General features: G+C 36.3%; 1 protein-coding gene across 1 annotated transcript in view; it reads left to right on the top strand.

The window, feature by feature from the left end:
• The window catches only part of DSCAM (DS cell adhesion molecule), a gene marked incomplete at both ends in the record, with an annotated part of 366722 nt that overhangs the window by 249920 nt on the left and 100693 nt on the right, over positions 1–16109 (top strand). Inside the window, 4 exons of the mRNA XM_083361425.1 lie at positions 69–265; positions 2709–2805; positions 5148–5276; positions 11529–11696. Of these exons, the coding sequence (XP_083217551.1) occupies positions 69–265; positions 2709–2805; positions 5148–5276; positions 11529–11696 (591 nt within the window). The remainder of the gene's footprint in view (positions 1–68; positions 266–2708; positions 2806–5147; positions 5277–11528; positions 11697–16109) is intronic.

Here is a 16109-nt window from a genome sequence, read left to right as displayed (position 1 = left end):
CCTTGTATTCCTTTTTTCTGTTGCACATTTGTATCCAACTTAGTAATGTGTACTATTTTTATTTTTAGTTCCTGCTATGATAACCTCCTATCCAAATACCACCTTGGCAACACAGGGTCAAAAGAAAGAGATGAGTTGCACAGCTCATGGGGAAAAACCCATCATAGTCCGCTGGGAGAAAGAAGATAGGATAATTAATCCTGAAATGTCCCGCTATTTTGTTTCTACAAAAGAAGTGGGTGATGAAGTCATCTCTACTTTACAGGTGATAAGATCAAGTTGGTATTTGCATTTGCAATATGGACAGCCATTTTGTCCAAGAATAAAAACACGCTAGAACCAATGGAGAGATTTGATTTTCTGCTGTGCTGTTCAGCCACAGAGCTTCACTATGACTTGCATAAAACAGGCTATATTCATTGATATCTCTTGACAATACCCCACACTATCCTTTAGTTTGGATTAGTTCCTGTTTTCATTAAAGACAGTAATTTTTCAGAAGACTTTCTAGATCTGATGCTGTCCACATAGATTGGACTACAACTATCCCCAATCAAGATGGAATCAAAGACTTTATTTTCCTAGAAAATTCAGAATCATGCCATCTGTTCTTCATAAGGACACATGATTTTTTTCCAAATTACCAGAGTAAGTGAAGAAGATTCTCTTCCACTGAGACCCTTTACTCCTATTTTCCTTCATTGCCAACAAACAGAAATTCCAATTCTGTCTTCATCTCTCCTTAGATGAGAATTCACTATATATATGTATTGACATTTTAACATTGCTCTGGCTTTACACAAAGTGAACTTTGAATCCAAAACAGTCGTGGAGCACTCTGCTCAGCTGGAACAGCATTGCAATACTTTCAGCCAGTTAATAACCCTGACAGAGTAGACATTTCAAGCTCAAAATGCTTTCAGCTTGAATCATTTTGCACAACTCTATAGTTCATCAGATCTGCAGAAAAAAATAGTTTCATAACCTTCCTCCTTCCTACCATTCAGGATAGCATAATTAGACATGTCACATGATTTATCAAGCCTATGAAATCAACTTTCAATTTCACGATTTGGCTTTGTATTAGTGGGGATATGCATTGGATGTGGATAAATCCTGTATTAAATTAAGATGAATCCTAAGTAGTTACTCTGAAGCAGCCCAATTCAGAATCTCAGCCCTACTGAAGCTTTGTGTTAGTGATTTGTGATGCCACAAAAGCCCCTTGTGTGTAAAAATGTGCCAGTTTCTCCTTAGGTACACCTTTCTTCCATACTAAAGATTTATTAAGTGATTCAATCCCAAACAACCTTAGACAATGTCTAAGACACATAAGATACTGCAGAATTTGTTTAAGATACATAAGAAACTGCAGAATGAGGAGAAGAAAGAAGGAAGAGTAGGTATACTGTTAATGATTGGAGGAAGAATTGTGATATCTTTGAATGATTAAGATAGTTCAGTGCTCTTTGCTATCTTTAAGGAGATAAGTTTAAAATGTTTTGGTGGACACTCTAGAATTAGAATTGTAAAGCACTGGTTCTGGCTTGGAAAATACTAGATGTTAAAGTCCTTCTCTACCCTATATATTCCTCATTTTAAAACCATCCAGGCCCTAATGTATTTTTGTGACTTTGTTATTAGGTGATAACATGCACAAAAATGTGGGAAAATTTTGGATTCCTACCTCCCTAGCACCTGCAGCTAGTTTCAGAGCTCTTTGAGACTTCTTGCCTTAGCCAATAAATGACAAAAAGGAGAAATCAGTCTTCCACTCATGTTCCCCACAAAGAATAAATATAATCCTTCTACAGGGAAGACTACTATAAGTCTTCTGACATATTATATATTTCTTAAGAAGAAATGCATGCTAAAATACAACAGATGTGCATTCTTTTTGAACACCACGTCCCCAATCCAAATGTAACTGCTTCTTATGCAGGCAAGAAACTGGACTTAATCAAATTTTGTGCATGAATTAAATCTGTGCATGAATTAAATTGTGCATAAATTACGTCTTATTCATCATCCAGAAATAATATCTGCAGAATACACACAAACCTCTGAGAGTAACAAAACCTATTCTGGATTTAAAGGACTACTTCAGAGCTTCTCAAGTGGATACAACTGCTTTTTATACATAATTTTATATTTGCTCTAATATTCACCAATGATCTGTTGACAAATTGTAAATTTAAAATAGAAACTCACTGGAAAAGGCTTGCTAGACAAAAATCAGAATGCACTTATCCTTTCATGTTGTATTATTATTGTAAAACAAAACTGGCTTTTCTAACAAGAAAAGAACAAGAAATAATAATTTGGAATCATATTGACATGATGTTGTTCTACTTACCAATGACAGCTAAGAAATACAGGTTCTGCAAGTTGCTTGAATAGAATCTGGGAATTGTATCTCAGTCATTTTGGACGGTATAAAGGAAAAACAGGTTATATGTAAAATATAACCTATATAAAATATGTACACAAGAAAAATAATTTCTATTTCAGTAGCTGTTATAATTTGCTGTCATTAAACTCAACTTCTTGGATATGGGACTTTGAATTGCAGCAAAACTGATGTAGCTGCAATATGGTTTACTGACCATATAAACTTTCCGAACATTATCAAATATTGCAGTGGAGAATAGGCTAAATTTCATTGTTTCTTATTGAATGTATTTTCTTCTTTTCAATCTATAATATAGATTTTGCCAACAGTGCGAGAAGATTCTGGTTTCTTCTCCTGCCATGCCATCAATTCATATGGAGAGGACCGTGGAATAATTCAGCTCACTGTGCAAGGTAGGAAGAGGACAACATAAGGAAAAAAACACAGCTATTGTAGTACAGTAAGTGTATGTCATGCTCAGAAATCTGTTGGGGGGATTAGTCATAATTAAATATATTTATTGGAAACTGTAGAGGTTCAGATTCCACTTACCACTGGAACTATTAAACCTGAACTCTACAGCTACCCATGAAATATGTTGCTTATGGATGGAATTGGCTTAAATCTGCAAATCTGATATAATAAGAAAGATTAGGAGGATTTAAACATAACATTAACATAAAACAAACTAAAAGTCCTTACTTACATTGGGGCTCCACCAAGCGGTATCACATTTAAAGGAGCTCAGCATCCCTATGTCAGATTTTATGAATGAAACATTTTCTTATTAAGGTACTATTTGTTCATTTAGCAACACATTCATGAATTAAGTGTCCTATGAATGTGATTCTAAGTAAGTGTTTTACAGCAGTTTCCCTACAGCTGGTCTCATAGTCTGATATTATATATTACTAACTAGATTACTATTCAGTAATAACACTGTTGACATAATGAGATTCAGGCTATACGATAAAGAATAAACTCAACTGAAGTCAGTAGGACTTGCCTCTTTCTAATATTCATAGAAGTGTGCTGGTGATCTTAATTAGGTAATTTTAGGCTTGCTGGTGATCTTAATTAGGTAATTTTAGGCTTGTAGTAACCTAAATAAAAACTGTCTGATTTCAATTATGAAGAAGAAATAGTGCAATTTTTTAAAAAATGGTATGCTTTAAATGAAGTACATCAAAATCTTCTGGCAAGTTCAGTGCATTTTTATATTCTGAATCCAAATAGTCAGCATGTACCTAAACCAGATTTCCCTAACTATACTTCTCACTAAGGAAAGGAATCATCATCAGACAGGAATTGGTAGGTTCTAGAATAGCTGAGGTGATATTAAATGCCATAGTCAAACAAAAATCAAGGACACGGCCTACATATCATGCTTGCTCTCAACTCTGTGTCTTCAGTCTTTTCTATAGAAGATCCCATATCAACTTAGGATTCACAGTAAGCTGGGATTCTAGTTCCCATTTACAATAAATATCATTGCTATCCCGGAAACAAAACCTTAGGGTTTTTTTCAGTTTAAACATTTCAGATGAAACTACTATGCATTATGGAGGAACTGCTGGTTCTTCTTTATATCCTAATACAGAGTATTCACTGTTGTATACTTCAGTAGATATCTGTATTTTTACAAATTAAATACACATAAAACGCAGACACATAAACCCATAATCACAATATTGGCTTATGCATCATATAATGTAGATACAGGGTCCCAAACCCCAGGCCACAGACTGGTATCTGTCCGTGGCCTGTTAGGAACCAGGTTGAACAGACAGTGGGTGAGTGAGTGAGGCTTCATCTGCACATGGGCTGGATCTAGATTGCAGCATGAAACCACCAAACACACATCCCGCTCCATGGAAGACAATTTTCTTCCAAAACCGGTTTCTAGTGCCAAAAAGGTTCGGGACCACTGATGTAGATAATTTTAGTAAACAATTTTATTCTTATTACGTATTTGCAAGACTTCTATACTGCTTAATTTTGATATAATATGACTAGCTAAGAAATTTTTAGATCACTTTGTACAAACATGTTCCTCCCTTTTCTCCCTCCCCCCACTTTCCCCCAGCCTCCATACACGCCAAACACAAACTGAGAGGGCCATCCCAAACCAACTGATGTTCTGAAGAGTGCAAGATGGTAGCTCCTTTATATTCATATACCATAGCCAGATGGGTCATAGTTGAGTCTTTCTTCAGTACTAATGTCATAAGAGTATCTCTGCCATCTGGGAATGGCATGATAGCTTAAGAGGACATAATAGATACCTGTGTATCCCCTTAAGCTATTTTCTACCATCTTGCTTCTACCTTCCAGAATTTAACACTTAAATGATTATCTCTCTTTCCCAGTTGATTGTGTTGCACTAACACATACATAATAAGACATGTAGAGGTAGATTCAGTTTTAATAGTACTGACATCTTAATTTACTTAAATTTACAATACAGAAAATTGACATATGAATTTTTGTAGGCAACAGCAGATCTGGGGAAGGAGTTGGTAGAAGATTTAGTATAACAACTTTATACATATTACATTTCTAAATAAGATAATGTGAAAAGTGTATTTCTGAATTTATGGAAAGGGACAAATGAATATAAAATTCAGCGAGTGAGGAAAATGGTAAAGTAGTCTAGTGTTGATGTAGCATTTGTTTTCATGTCATTGTAACTGCTGTAGCTGATTCACCAAAGATTCTTTCTCTTAATTAAAGCAGAGTTTGTCTGTTTGTCCAGAACCCCCAGATCCTCCAGAAATAGAAATTCGAGAAGTGAGAGCACGTAGCATTGCCCTAAGATGGACCATGGGATTCGATGGAAATAGTCCAATCACAGGCTATGATATAGAATGCAAAAACAAGTCTGGTACGATATTCTGTGAATTCTGTTTTACAGCTTTGCAATATTTCCTGGTTTACTGTTAGGATGGATGGATGGATGGATGGATGGATGGATGGATGGATGGATGGATGGATGGATGATGATCTTGCTTTTGCTCCATGAGCTTGATCAAGGGCTTTAATGAAATATGCCAAATATGGAATAATTTGTAGGTTTTTTTTCTCAATTATGAGGAGTCTATTTTTATCTTAGCTGATGAACTCTGTAAAATTAAGAATAAATGTCTGAGTTTACTTATTTTGCTTTGCCCTCCCCATAGATTTAACCTTTTATGCAGAATAGTTTCAATTACAGCTTGAAGACTGAAGAACTATTGTCTTTATTACTAAAGATGCCCGAGCAGAAAACATTATTATAGAATAGCAATAGCAATACCACTTAGACTTATATACCACTTCACAATGCTTTACAGCCCCCCCCCAAGTGGTTTACAGAGTTACCATATTGCTCCCAAAAATCTGGGTCCTCATTTTACTGATCTCAGAAGGATGGAAGGCTGAGTCAACCTTGAGCCAGTGAGACTCAAACTGTTGGCAGTCGGCAGAATTAGCCTGCAATACTGCATTCTAACCACTGCAGCACCCTGGCTCTTAAACATAGAAAGGCACTTTATTCCCTGTCACACCCTTATTTCCTAGTGACTTCCTCAAGAGTCAGCAAAGCCAAAATAAAATATCATTTGCCCTAACATCATCCATGATAAAAGTGAGTTTGGTGGCACTGCCTTAGCCTGCTTTCTCTATGCTGCTGTGGTGCTGGATTCATGCCAGTGACTCTTCTTCAGGAAGGTTGTCATATTTGCATTTGGGAAACACGAGGCATATTTTTACTACCAAGAGCACTGAGGGAACCTAATAGTTTCTGCAGTGGATAGAATGATTGAAAGGTTGACAGAAATGGAAAACCTAACCTTTAAAAGTTTTTCCCCAATTTTCCTCAAACTATTGAAAACTAAAACTTTTGGAGGATCTTTCCTTTCATTCATCCTTAATTTTAATTTTCTCTAAAGATGGTCAGAATGATGTTGTTGATGATGATGATTTTAGTTTTACAAACCTGGGTTCTCTGAGCCTATATCTTATATGTCAGTGGTGCCATTCTAGCTACATAAGCAATCAGATAACTGTGTTTAATATGAAATGTCTGTAAGCTGGAGTGTTTGATGGGGAAGAACAAGTTGAGAACAAGATTTGGGAATTGGAGGAATTCCATCTTTAGTTCAGACTTGTTGCACAGTCTAAGGGTTCTCCTGGACTCACAGGACAGGTCCTGCCTAAAAAGCAGCTGATAGCTGTGGCAATGTGCTGTGTGCACTAGTTGCACTCATCCTTAGTATAATGTAATGTGTGGATGACCTTGATGGAGGAGGTAGAGATGTTGCCTACAAAACACTCAGACAAGTGAGGGAGGAGACCCACTGACTTAACAATCAAAGAAAGAAACTTAGGAAGGGACTCACCCTAATTGATCAAGGAGTTAAAAGTGGTGATGGGATGTTTGTATCTTCAAACCTGCAAAATACTATTAATGGAGCCTTGGTGGAGCAGTGGGCTAATGCCTCCTTAAGTAACACCAGCTGCCTGCAATTAGTGCAGGTTCGCATCCCACCAGGCTCAAGGTTGACTCAGCCTTCCATCCTTCCGAGGGAGGTAAAATGAGGACCCAGATTGTTGGGGGCAATAAGCTGACTTTGTAATAATGCCACTTGGGGGGGGCGAAAGCCCTAATAAGCAGGCATATACATAGAATGAAGGCTATTGCTAAGCACATTGGTTTGTGCTTTAAATTGTAAGCTGCACTGAGTCTTCGGAGAAGGGCGGGATATAAATGTGATTAAAATAAAAAAATAAAAAAAATAAAGTAGAATTAGATTATCAAGTCATGTTTCCTATCTGGTTTGCCTGGGAGGACCAACACCTGGATTTGGAGACCCTTCTCATGGTCATGCACGCTTTGGTCAGCTCCTGTTAAGAATGTTGCAATGCACTCTTCCTGATCTGCCTTTGAAAACCTTCTGAAACCTTCAGTTAATTTAGAATACAGCAGTGCGTATAATTATGGGATGTATCTCATTATGCCCATATAACAACAAATTCCATGAGCTACACAGGTTTCCAGTAGGCTTGCATGTACAATTCAAGGTTCTAATTATCATCTTTAAAGCCCTACATGGCATAGGACCAGGTTACTTGAATGACTTCCTTCTCCCAAGAATATCTGCCTGCCTTCCACACTTCCACAGAGACAGCCTGCTTCTTTAAAATCTTGTTATCGTAGGGGCCCTAGAAGCTCTGTGGTTGCTCCTGTTTTCTGGAACAAGCTGCCTCCCAATATATGGCAAGCTATTTATTTTTAGGAAAGTCATTAAGACCAGTTCTTAATTGGCCTTAGAAGCCAATTTTGCTTGTTCGACTACATTGTTGGTTTGGCATTTTATATTTGTATTTCATATTTATATATTGTATATGCCTAATGTTATATGGTGCTTGGGGGGCAGTATTTGTTTTTATGCTGTAAAAAACAGTCTGGAAAAGAGTGTCTGGCTCAAAGTCACCCAGCCAACTTTTATGCCTAAGAGAGGCCTTGAACTCAGTCTCCTATTTCTACGCCAGCACCTTAACCACTACAACACCAACTGTTATGCTTGCTTCCCCCATTCCAAATGGTATCTACCTCTCATTAGAATATTTGTGAAGTTGTAACTTTGAACAATGTGTCCTTTGAAATATCCAACTAGAATCCCCAGGCATGAATTCATTCCTTAACTTTATACATCCCTAGCTATGTCAGATGGGTATGATGTACATCATTCATTTAACAAAAGGCATGGAAAAGAATGCTGCTAAATATATTTTGAGGAAGGAGAACCAAATAAATGATGTGAGAAACAAATTAGTTTCCTATAGTTAATAAAAGAATCAGCACAGAATTTAGCATATGAATGCCTTAAGGTATAAAATACTGTTTTAAAAAATTATATAATAATGCCTATTCATAAGCTTGGGTCTTCAGAAACAGGTGAAGCATAACTCACTTTTCTTTGCAGTTCTTTCCGGCTTCTTTTAAAGATCACGTGTTGGTGATCTGAAGATCGCTGCTGGTGGGTTGTTTTGTTTTTAATAGAAAAATGCTATTCCTTTAGTTTCATGTTTCATATTTTCTCTTAGCTATTTTTCCTTATTATATATATAATTGGAGTTCTCCAAAATTGGTTTTGGGTTGCAAATATTTCATTGTTTTATTAGGCAACACAATTGATGCACAAGCTGGGTTTCCTGGAATAATATATTCTATTTTGCCTGCTTTATGTGTGCTTGGGTGGGATGGTTCTGTGGAGCGGATGTTATTTTGCAAATGATCAATGTCTTCTCAGTGGTAAATTATTTATTTGGTTGTTAACTATTCTAATCTCTTTGTAGTGGTTGCTTACTATGTGACTGATGGTGTTGACCACTGTTTGGAGTAACGGCTTTTTGGGAGGGCACTGTCTTTTGCTGTGACTATTGAACTGGTTGGCTTTTGGTTAGGAAGTTGATAAGAAAGTGGTTGTAATTTATCTAGGTGTTCTTTGATTGCTGTGTGATGGAGGACAGTGTTGTATGTTGAAGTGAGATACATCTGTCAGGTCCTTAATTATATGTTTTATAAATTCAAAGGAAAATTAAATCTATATTGTTGATTTACTGCTTAGTCAAAGTATCATGCACCTTTTGTTTGGTGTTGGGTTGTATTGTTGTAATTGAAAAACTGGTTTGTGTGAATTACTTTATGCTGGACTTGGGTTTGAAGCATGCCATTTTATTTTCAACTAATAAAGTTTAGAAGGGACAGTTTGTTTTTTTATTTTGGGGGATTTGATTCCATTTACCTGCGTTTTCTATTACTACTACTACTACTACTACTACTACTACTACTACTACTACTATAAGTGTTGTCCACATAGTAGATCCACATTTTGCACTGAATTATCTGGAGGACTATAGTTTCTTGTTCATCACATATTACTTCCACCACAATCCCATTACGTTCTCTTAGAGCTGAACATAATTTTGTCTGCCAAACTGAGACATAGGTCTTTGAGTTTATCTGTTCCATTAGGTTAGTTACATTGTATCAGATTGCTGCATTTCATTGAGTATTTCAAGGTGATTCAAATTTGCAAAGTATTTATATCAAAGGGCTTTTATTTACTCTGATAAAACATGGAAGGCAATTTTTTAATAGAATAACAGTTAGACAGGTCTTCTAGTCCAAATCCTGCTCAGGCAGGAGACCCTGTACCATTTCAGACAAATGGCTGTCCAATCTCTTCTTAAAATCCTTCAGTGATATTTTTATAGGAACTGGAATTTATGTTTCACTGGGAACAAACTTAACATAACTTTTAATGTACGTAACTAGACAATCCGTGACCTCTGGATCATCTTTTCAAAGACATTTCTTTATGGTTCCTCAATGCCTTCAACAATGGCAGAATTTACAGTGTATTACCTTCACTGGAAAAGTTGGGATACATTCAGAGGTGTATCTGCCTTGAAAATAGCCCATGGTGAACTACATAGCACAGTCAAACATCAGCATTTTGTATTATGTAACATTTTATATTATGTCATAAACTGTTTTATGATAATTGTAATGTTATTAAATGTTTATCAATTTTGCCCAATTTCAATTCCATGGGAGTCATGGCTCCTGCATTCAGACACATTCTGTAAGTTAGGCTATCTGAGACACCTTGACCAAAAACTTCTTGTTGTTAGTTGTGAAGTCATGTCCGACCCATCACGACCCCATGGACAACGTTCGTCCAGGCCTAAAACTATTATCTTGCAATACATCATTTTGCCGAGTCATAAACAAGAGTTTCAATAATGTATCGAAGGCTGTAGATGATGAAATGCCTTACCAGATGTGAAGATTTTTAGCACAGTGTGTGTGATCTCTTAACTATTAGTTGTGGTCTGCTGTTAATTATATGCAGACAACTAGATTCTGAAAATACCTACTGAAGAGCTGCCCATTCACTCTGGTGTAGATGCCATAGACTAAATCTATTAATTCTTCTTTATCACTGCAGCAGTTAAGGGCAAACACTATAGAAAATTCTATAGAATCTTCATGTGCAGAGGCTCATGAAAACAAGAGAGAACTTGACAGAAGATATTGATTAGGAGAAGCTGCCAAAGAAGTTATGCATGAATATTACTGTTCAGACGCTCCTGCTTTCATTTCTATACAGCTGCTGATTCTTCAAGCAACTGTTCACAACCCTTTGTTGCTCAGTCTTCACATCTGCTGGATTCTGTTCATTTCATGCTTACACTGAAGCAGAGAAGGAGATTTGTACAAACTTGAGAAAATAATGATATACTTTTGGGGTTTCATTCTGGTGCTGCCATGAAGTTGATCAGTCTCCTTCCCTTCTTAGACACCCTTTCCTGCTCAATTAGAGTCAGCACAAGAATTTGATGCCATCGACATCCAGTTTTCTAGATTTCATATGACCCTCTAACCAAACAATAAAGTATTTTGGAACTTTGATTTCTAAAAAATAATGATGGTTCATAGAAAGTGGTTTCCCATTTTTTTAGATACTGTTTTTTTGTTACTGTTAATCCTCAGTATTGACTAGATAGAGGAGTAGTTGAGACTCCATTCTGTTCTGACTGACAAGTAGACACCTGCACTTCACTAACCCATCCCTTTCACTTATTAGGGATAACTGTTGCAGTCGCTATCCAACCAACTAGAAAGTTGGAAGTCATCAAGTTGTGAATGGCTGGGGTATTGCATGAACTTGTCTATGTGTTCAAAATAATTTACACCAAAGAGAGCTATAGTGCATAAAAATAGAGTCCCCAACAAATATTTGTTATAAGCTTTTCCTTTAATACCTTTCTTGTTTATTTTCTCTTAGCACTTTGAGGGAATATATATGTTATTTATTTATTTATTTATTTTAATTCCATTTATATCCCGCCCTTCTCTGAAGACTCAGGGCGGCTTTACAACATTTAACATATGTTAAAGAGCATATGTGCATAAATACTGATTTTATCAAAGTTTTATCCAACTACTGTAAGGGTAAATATAGCGAAATTTTATTAGTGTTTTATTTTGTCCTTGATATGGTTGACTTGTTACATAGTTCAGTATTTTAAACGAAGTCATAAATGAAAGAAAAATTACCATATTTCTTACAATTTCTTTAAATAGACTCCTGGGATTCTGTCCAAAGAACCAAAGATGTTTCCCCACAGCTGAATCAAGCCACGATCATTGACCTACATGCTTCTTCCACCTACAACATCCGCATGTATGCAAAAAATCGGATTGGCAAAAGTGAAGCCAGCAATGAACTTACTATCACCACAGATGAAGCAGGTACTTTTTACATAGTTATTAAAAGTTAGTGCTACATTTATTACTGGATGAACAAAGTTTGGATATTTTTAACATGCCAAATATGTCAAGGAACTCTATACATGATGCATTATGGCAACAATGAACAGGTTCACAACATGCTACTTATGAAGCATTTTTTAAAAACTCAGAACTATGTATGTCATCACTATTGTAATATAATACATAGCAGTTTAAAGAAATGTTTTGTATTAGAGCAATCTAACAGCAAATATATTCTCTCAGATACACAACAGAGATGAACTACTTAGTCCAAACAAAATAGATAGATAAATAATAGGAAGAAAATATTGGTGGTAGTGAGAAAAAGGGAAAATAGGAGAGGATAAAAGAGCTAAAGAATGCTGCACAGCAGAACATAGCAATTAACAGAGGTAATAACTACATGTCAGCCCAACAAGTTGAGATATAATATGGATAAAAGGGGATAGATAAGGGGGGGGGGAAAGGCAAGTATAAAAAAGAGCAAACAAGGTTTCTAAAAGTCTATCAAGATGGTTTTATTTTTTATTTATTTATTTTATTTTAATCCCATTTATATCCCGCCCTTCTCCGAAGACTCAGGGCGGCTTACAATTTAAGCACAAACCAATGTGCTTAGCAATATAAAATTAATGTGGCTAGACATATAAAATTAATTAATGTTAACTAGAAAAATTTATCACATTTACAAATTGCCATTGAATCACTCTGAATCAGACAAAATATTTAATTTCATTTGGGGCCTTCAAATGATTCCGTTTGACATTTTGATTCTAAGAGATGATTTTGTAGAATCCATTTCAAATTGCATCACCCCCTTTGAACTTTCCCATGGCCCCAGCAGATGTTGCTTTTTTTTTTCTTTTTAAGAAAAGTGTGGAGTCAGCTGACATTTGTTTTTAAAATGTATGTCATTTCCCATTGTTTTAAGATACAGTGATCTTAGTATAAAAAGGTATTATGAACCATTGTTGTTGTATTTGAATAGGGTAAGATTCAAGCGAACCTCTACTGCCTGTAAAAAAAGTCAAGTAGACAAGAAGTGAAATTTTGTTCAGTAACACTGCAAACTGCCTTACACTGAGCTATTGTAGATCATTGATCTCTCTCTAGTGTTGAGATCAAAATTAACATCAGGAATTTGGACCTGGAAATGAACTACAGCCATTTTTATAAGTTTGTCTCTCTGTACCCTCTGAGTGTGTATTAATTCCAGCTTACTCTTTCTTACCCAATACTTGCTAGTTTCTAAGAATTCATGTTCCCCCAAACATGGCACAGATATGCTCCATTGTTTACGATATATCCTCATGACTTCGCTTTCATATCACCCTGAACCTGCCCCAGAGACAGCATAAAGATGCTTTTTGCTGTTTAAAATCAATGTTATTCTTCCCCTAACATTCTTCGTCAGTGATGTGGTTGATGACATAGTCAGAGATTTGGCTTTGCCTGGTTCCTTCTGGGCACTTTAGGCTGCTGTGACATGTCCTTTAATGGCTGGGCTGCTGTCCACGGCCATCTTAATTTGAGATGCAGGAGAATCCATACATCTGGTTTTGCAGAGGCAGCTGCCTGCACGATGCTGATTGGCACTTTGAAAAGCACCAGTCAAGCATTGCCCAGCATCCTTATCTAAACGTACTTAGCACTCTTTTGAAAAAGCACTAGATGTATGTTTACAAAACAGGATTCTCTCTCTCTCTCTTGAGAGGGATCATATAAACTGGGAAAGTGAGCTGAGATATGCCAAGTTTGTTTTTTTGGCTCTATCATCAATTAGGGCATTGTACGTTTTCTAGTTCTGCTGATATAGAGGATTTTCCTGTCTGCACTTTTCATTGATTACTTGGGGCCTGGCACCATTATACCTACTCCTATGTCATTTCATCTACTGCAGCTGCCAGCCATGGCCACATACTGTCATTTCCTTGCAACACTAATTGAGGACAGATCTCATTCATTACCAGTCCCTCTTTTGTACTTCATCACATCCCCATACTCCGTAGTCTGTGATTTATCAGCTGCGCTATTTTAAGATGTATTTTTACCAGCAACATTTTGTGTTAATTCATCACAGCAGCCAGATGGAAACTTGAGGGGCTGGCTCTTACCCAAGAGGGAATTAGCCATCTGAAACAAGGCTTCTGGACAACAATCTGTCAGTGAAATAAGGGAGAAAAAATAAGGATGCTTTGCCTCACTGATTGTCATGGAGTTGGCCCAAAGTTGGGCACATATTAGTCAGACTCTCTCTTATTTGTTCTCCACCTGCACTCTTCATATCAATTCTGTCACTTGATATGGCCAACTCAGACAATGGGACTCTGGGTGACAAACCATATCAGTAGCCAATCAGACCCTTGTCACAGTCACCCAACAAATGGTGAGTGAAATTCCTATATCTGCCAGAAGCCAATTAGATCCATAAGGTACTTGGGGCAGACCTTCTGAGACAATATATGGCTGTTGATCACAACCAGACCAGAAGTGATCTGACCATGGCAACAGAAGAATGGTAATATTCTTTATATCCAAATCACTTAGCAATTTGCTCCAAGGGGAAGACTAGATCTAACTCATGACCACTTATATGTCTCAGAGTTGAGATCACCTGGAACAAGTCAATGATTGCAGTGGAGACAGAACATGCTGAAGAAGACAACCACAACTATTGCTCCAGGAGTGATAAAGGCTTCTGTAGAAACAAAAGATCTGTGAGAAAAACTCAATGAAAAAGTGGACAAAAATATACTTCCACTGCTTTATTCTCCTGCTAACCGACCGAGGAATACATCTCATACTCTTTACGACTTGTATATATTTAAAAATAATATGCAAGGTATCTTTCAAGGAAGATATAACTTTCTGATAATACAGCATTGAATACATATTGTTACTTTTAGTATCACTTCATAATACAAGAATTACCTCAATTTTAAATGAATAGAATAGAATAGAATAGAATAGAATAGAATAGAATAGAATAGAATAGAATAGAATAGAATAGAATAGAATAGAATAGAATAGAGGATGATAACCTGAGTGTGGGACATGTGTTTCCCATTGCTTACAGAACATTCTGTAGACTTTTTATGTGCTTAATTAACTAGTCATACTTCCTGTTTTTCATTTAACTGAAAATTAATATTCCAGAAGAATCCAATGATCTTAATTCAGAGATTAACTTTCCCACTAATAAAGTACAACCCGAAGTTGAAGCTTTCCATGTTGAATTAAAGGTCAGTTATATGGAATCATAATCAAACATGTTGATATATTCAGAGTAAAGACAGGGTTGGGGGGGGGATCTAAGCTCTCAGCTGAGTCACAGTATTTGTTGCCTTGGTATCAACTGGGAATATATGCAGAACACATGGAAGCAGCACCATTTATCCTTGTTTATTCTAGTTCACCACACTTACTGCAAGCATGTTAAATGGGTATAGATTCTCAAGCATTTGAAAGAAGCCTGAGGCATAGAACATAATGAGGACTTTGCAAAAGCAACAGCATGAAATATGAACCAAAAAAAATAAAAAGGGGAGCGTGGTGGAGGGGCACTGTTGGCAGAGATGCACTTCAGTATCATATACCATTGTGACTTCAGGCTACTGGTATATTTTATTTAAAGGTAGCACATAAAAGGAATTCTTGCAGGAAGAAGAGAATTATGGAATCTACAACGTCCTTCCATTAATATTTTGCCAAACATGTTAAGCTTTGGCATCTAACAGAATAAAACAAAAGTTTTGTTTTTATGTAAGAGACTTGCAGCAGAATTACATTCTGCATAAATGGATATGCATAAACAGGGTTTTTTTTTTTAAAAAAGATTATTAGCATAGAATATTCTTACTTTCATACCTGGAATGTTGTTTATGTTCTAAGAAATTTGAATTGTTTACTTTCCATTACTGGATGATGATTTTGAAAAACAGAAGTAAAAATTTTGCTTGAGTTTTGAGAGATGTCCTTTTAATCAAGTTTGCGGAAAAATATATCCTTGTTTTTCTATCATCAAAAAAAGTTTAAAAAGCTTCTGCAAAGGTTATTCCTGAGTAATGAGATAAAATTCCCTTCATTAATTATGTTATGTTAACCAAACCTCAGTGATTTTCCGTTTTGAACAATTCTCCTGCAAAGAATTTCCAAGAGTCCCTTATTTCCCAGAGTAGTTTTATTTGGGGGGGGATTGGGGGGAGAAGAGCATAAGAAATTTTCTACGAGAGCCTGTTCTTTGAAGGTCACAAAGGACAGCCTGAAAGTAGACTGGATCTTGTCTGCCGCTTCCACCCTTGCCTCCCCAAAATGGCTTTTCTTGCCATATAGAAACAACCAAAAAGAGATATAAATATTTTTGAACTTTGATTTCACCATAAATACATAGCG

Source organism: Vipera ursinii (assembly GCF_947247035.1).
Source record: "Vipera ursinii genome assembly, chromosome: 4".
Taxonomy (NCBI): domain Eukaryota; kingdom Metazoa; phylum Chordata; class Lepidosauria; order Squamata; family Viperidae; genus Vipera; species Vipera ursinii.
Note: the sequence above shows the minus strand (reverse complement) of the source record. Positions and strands in the feature narration are given on the sequence as shown.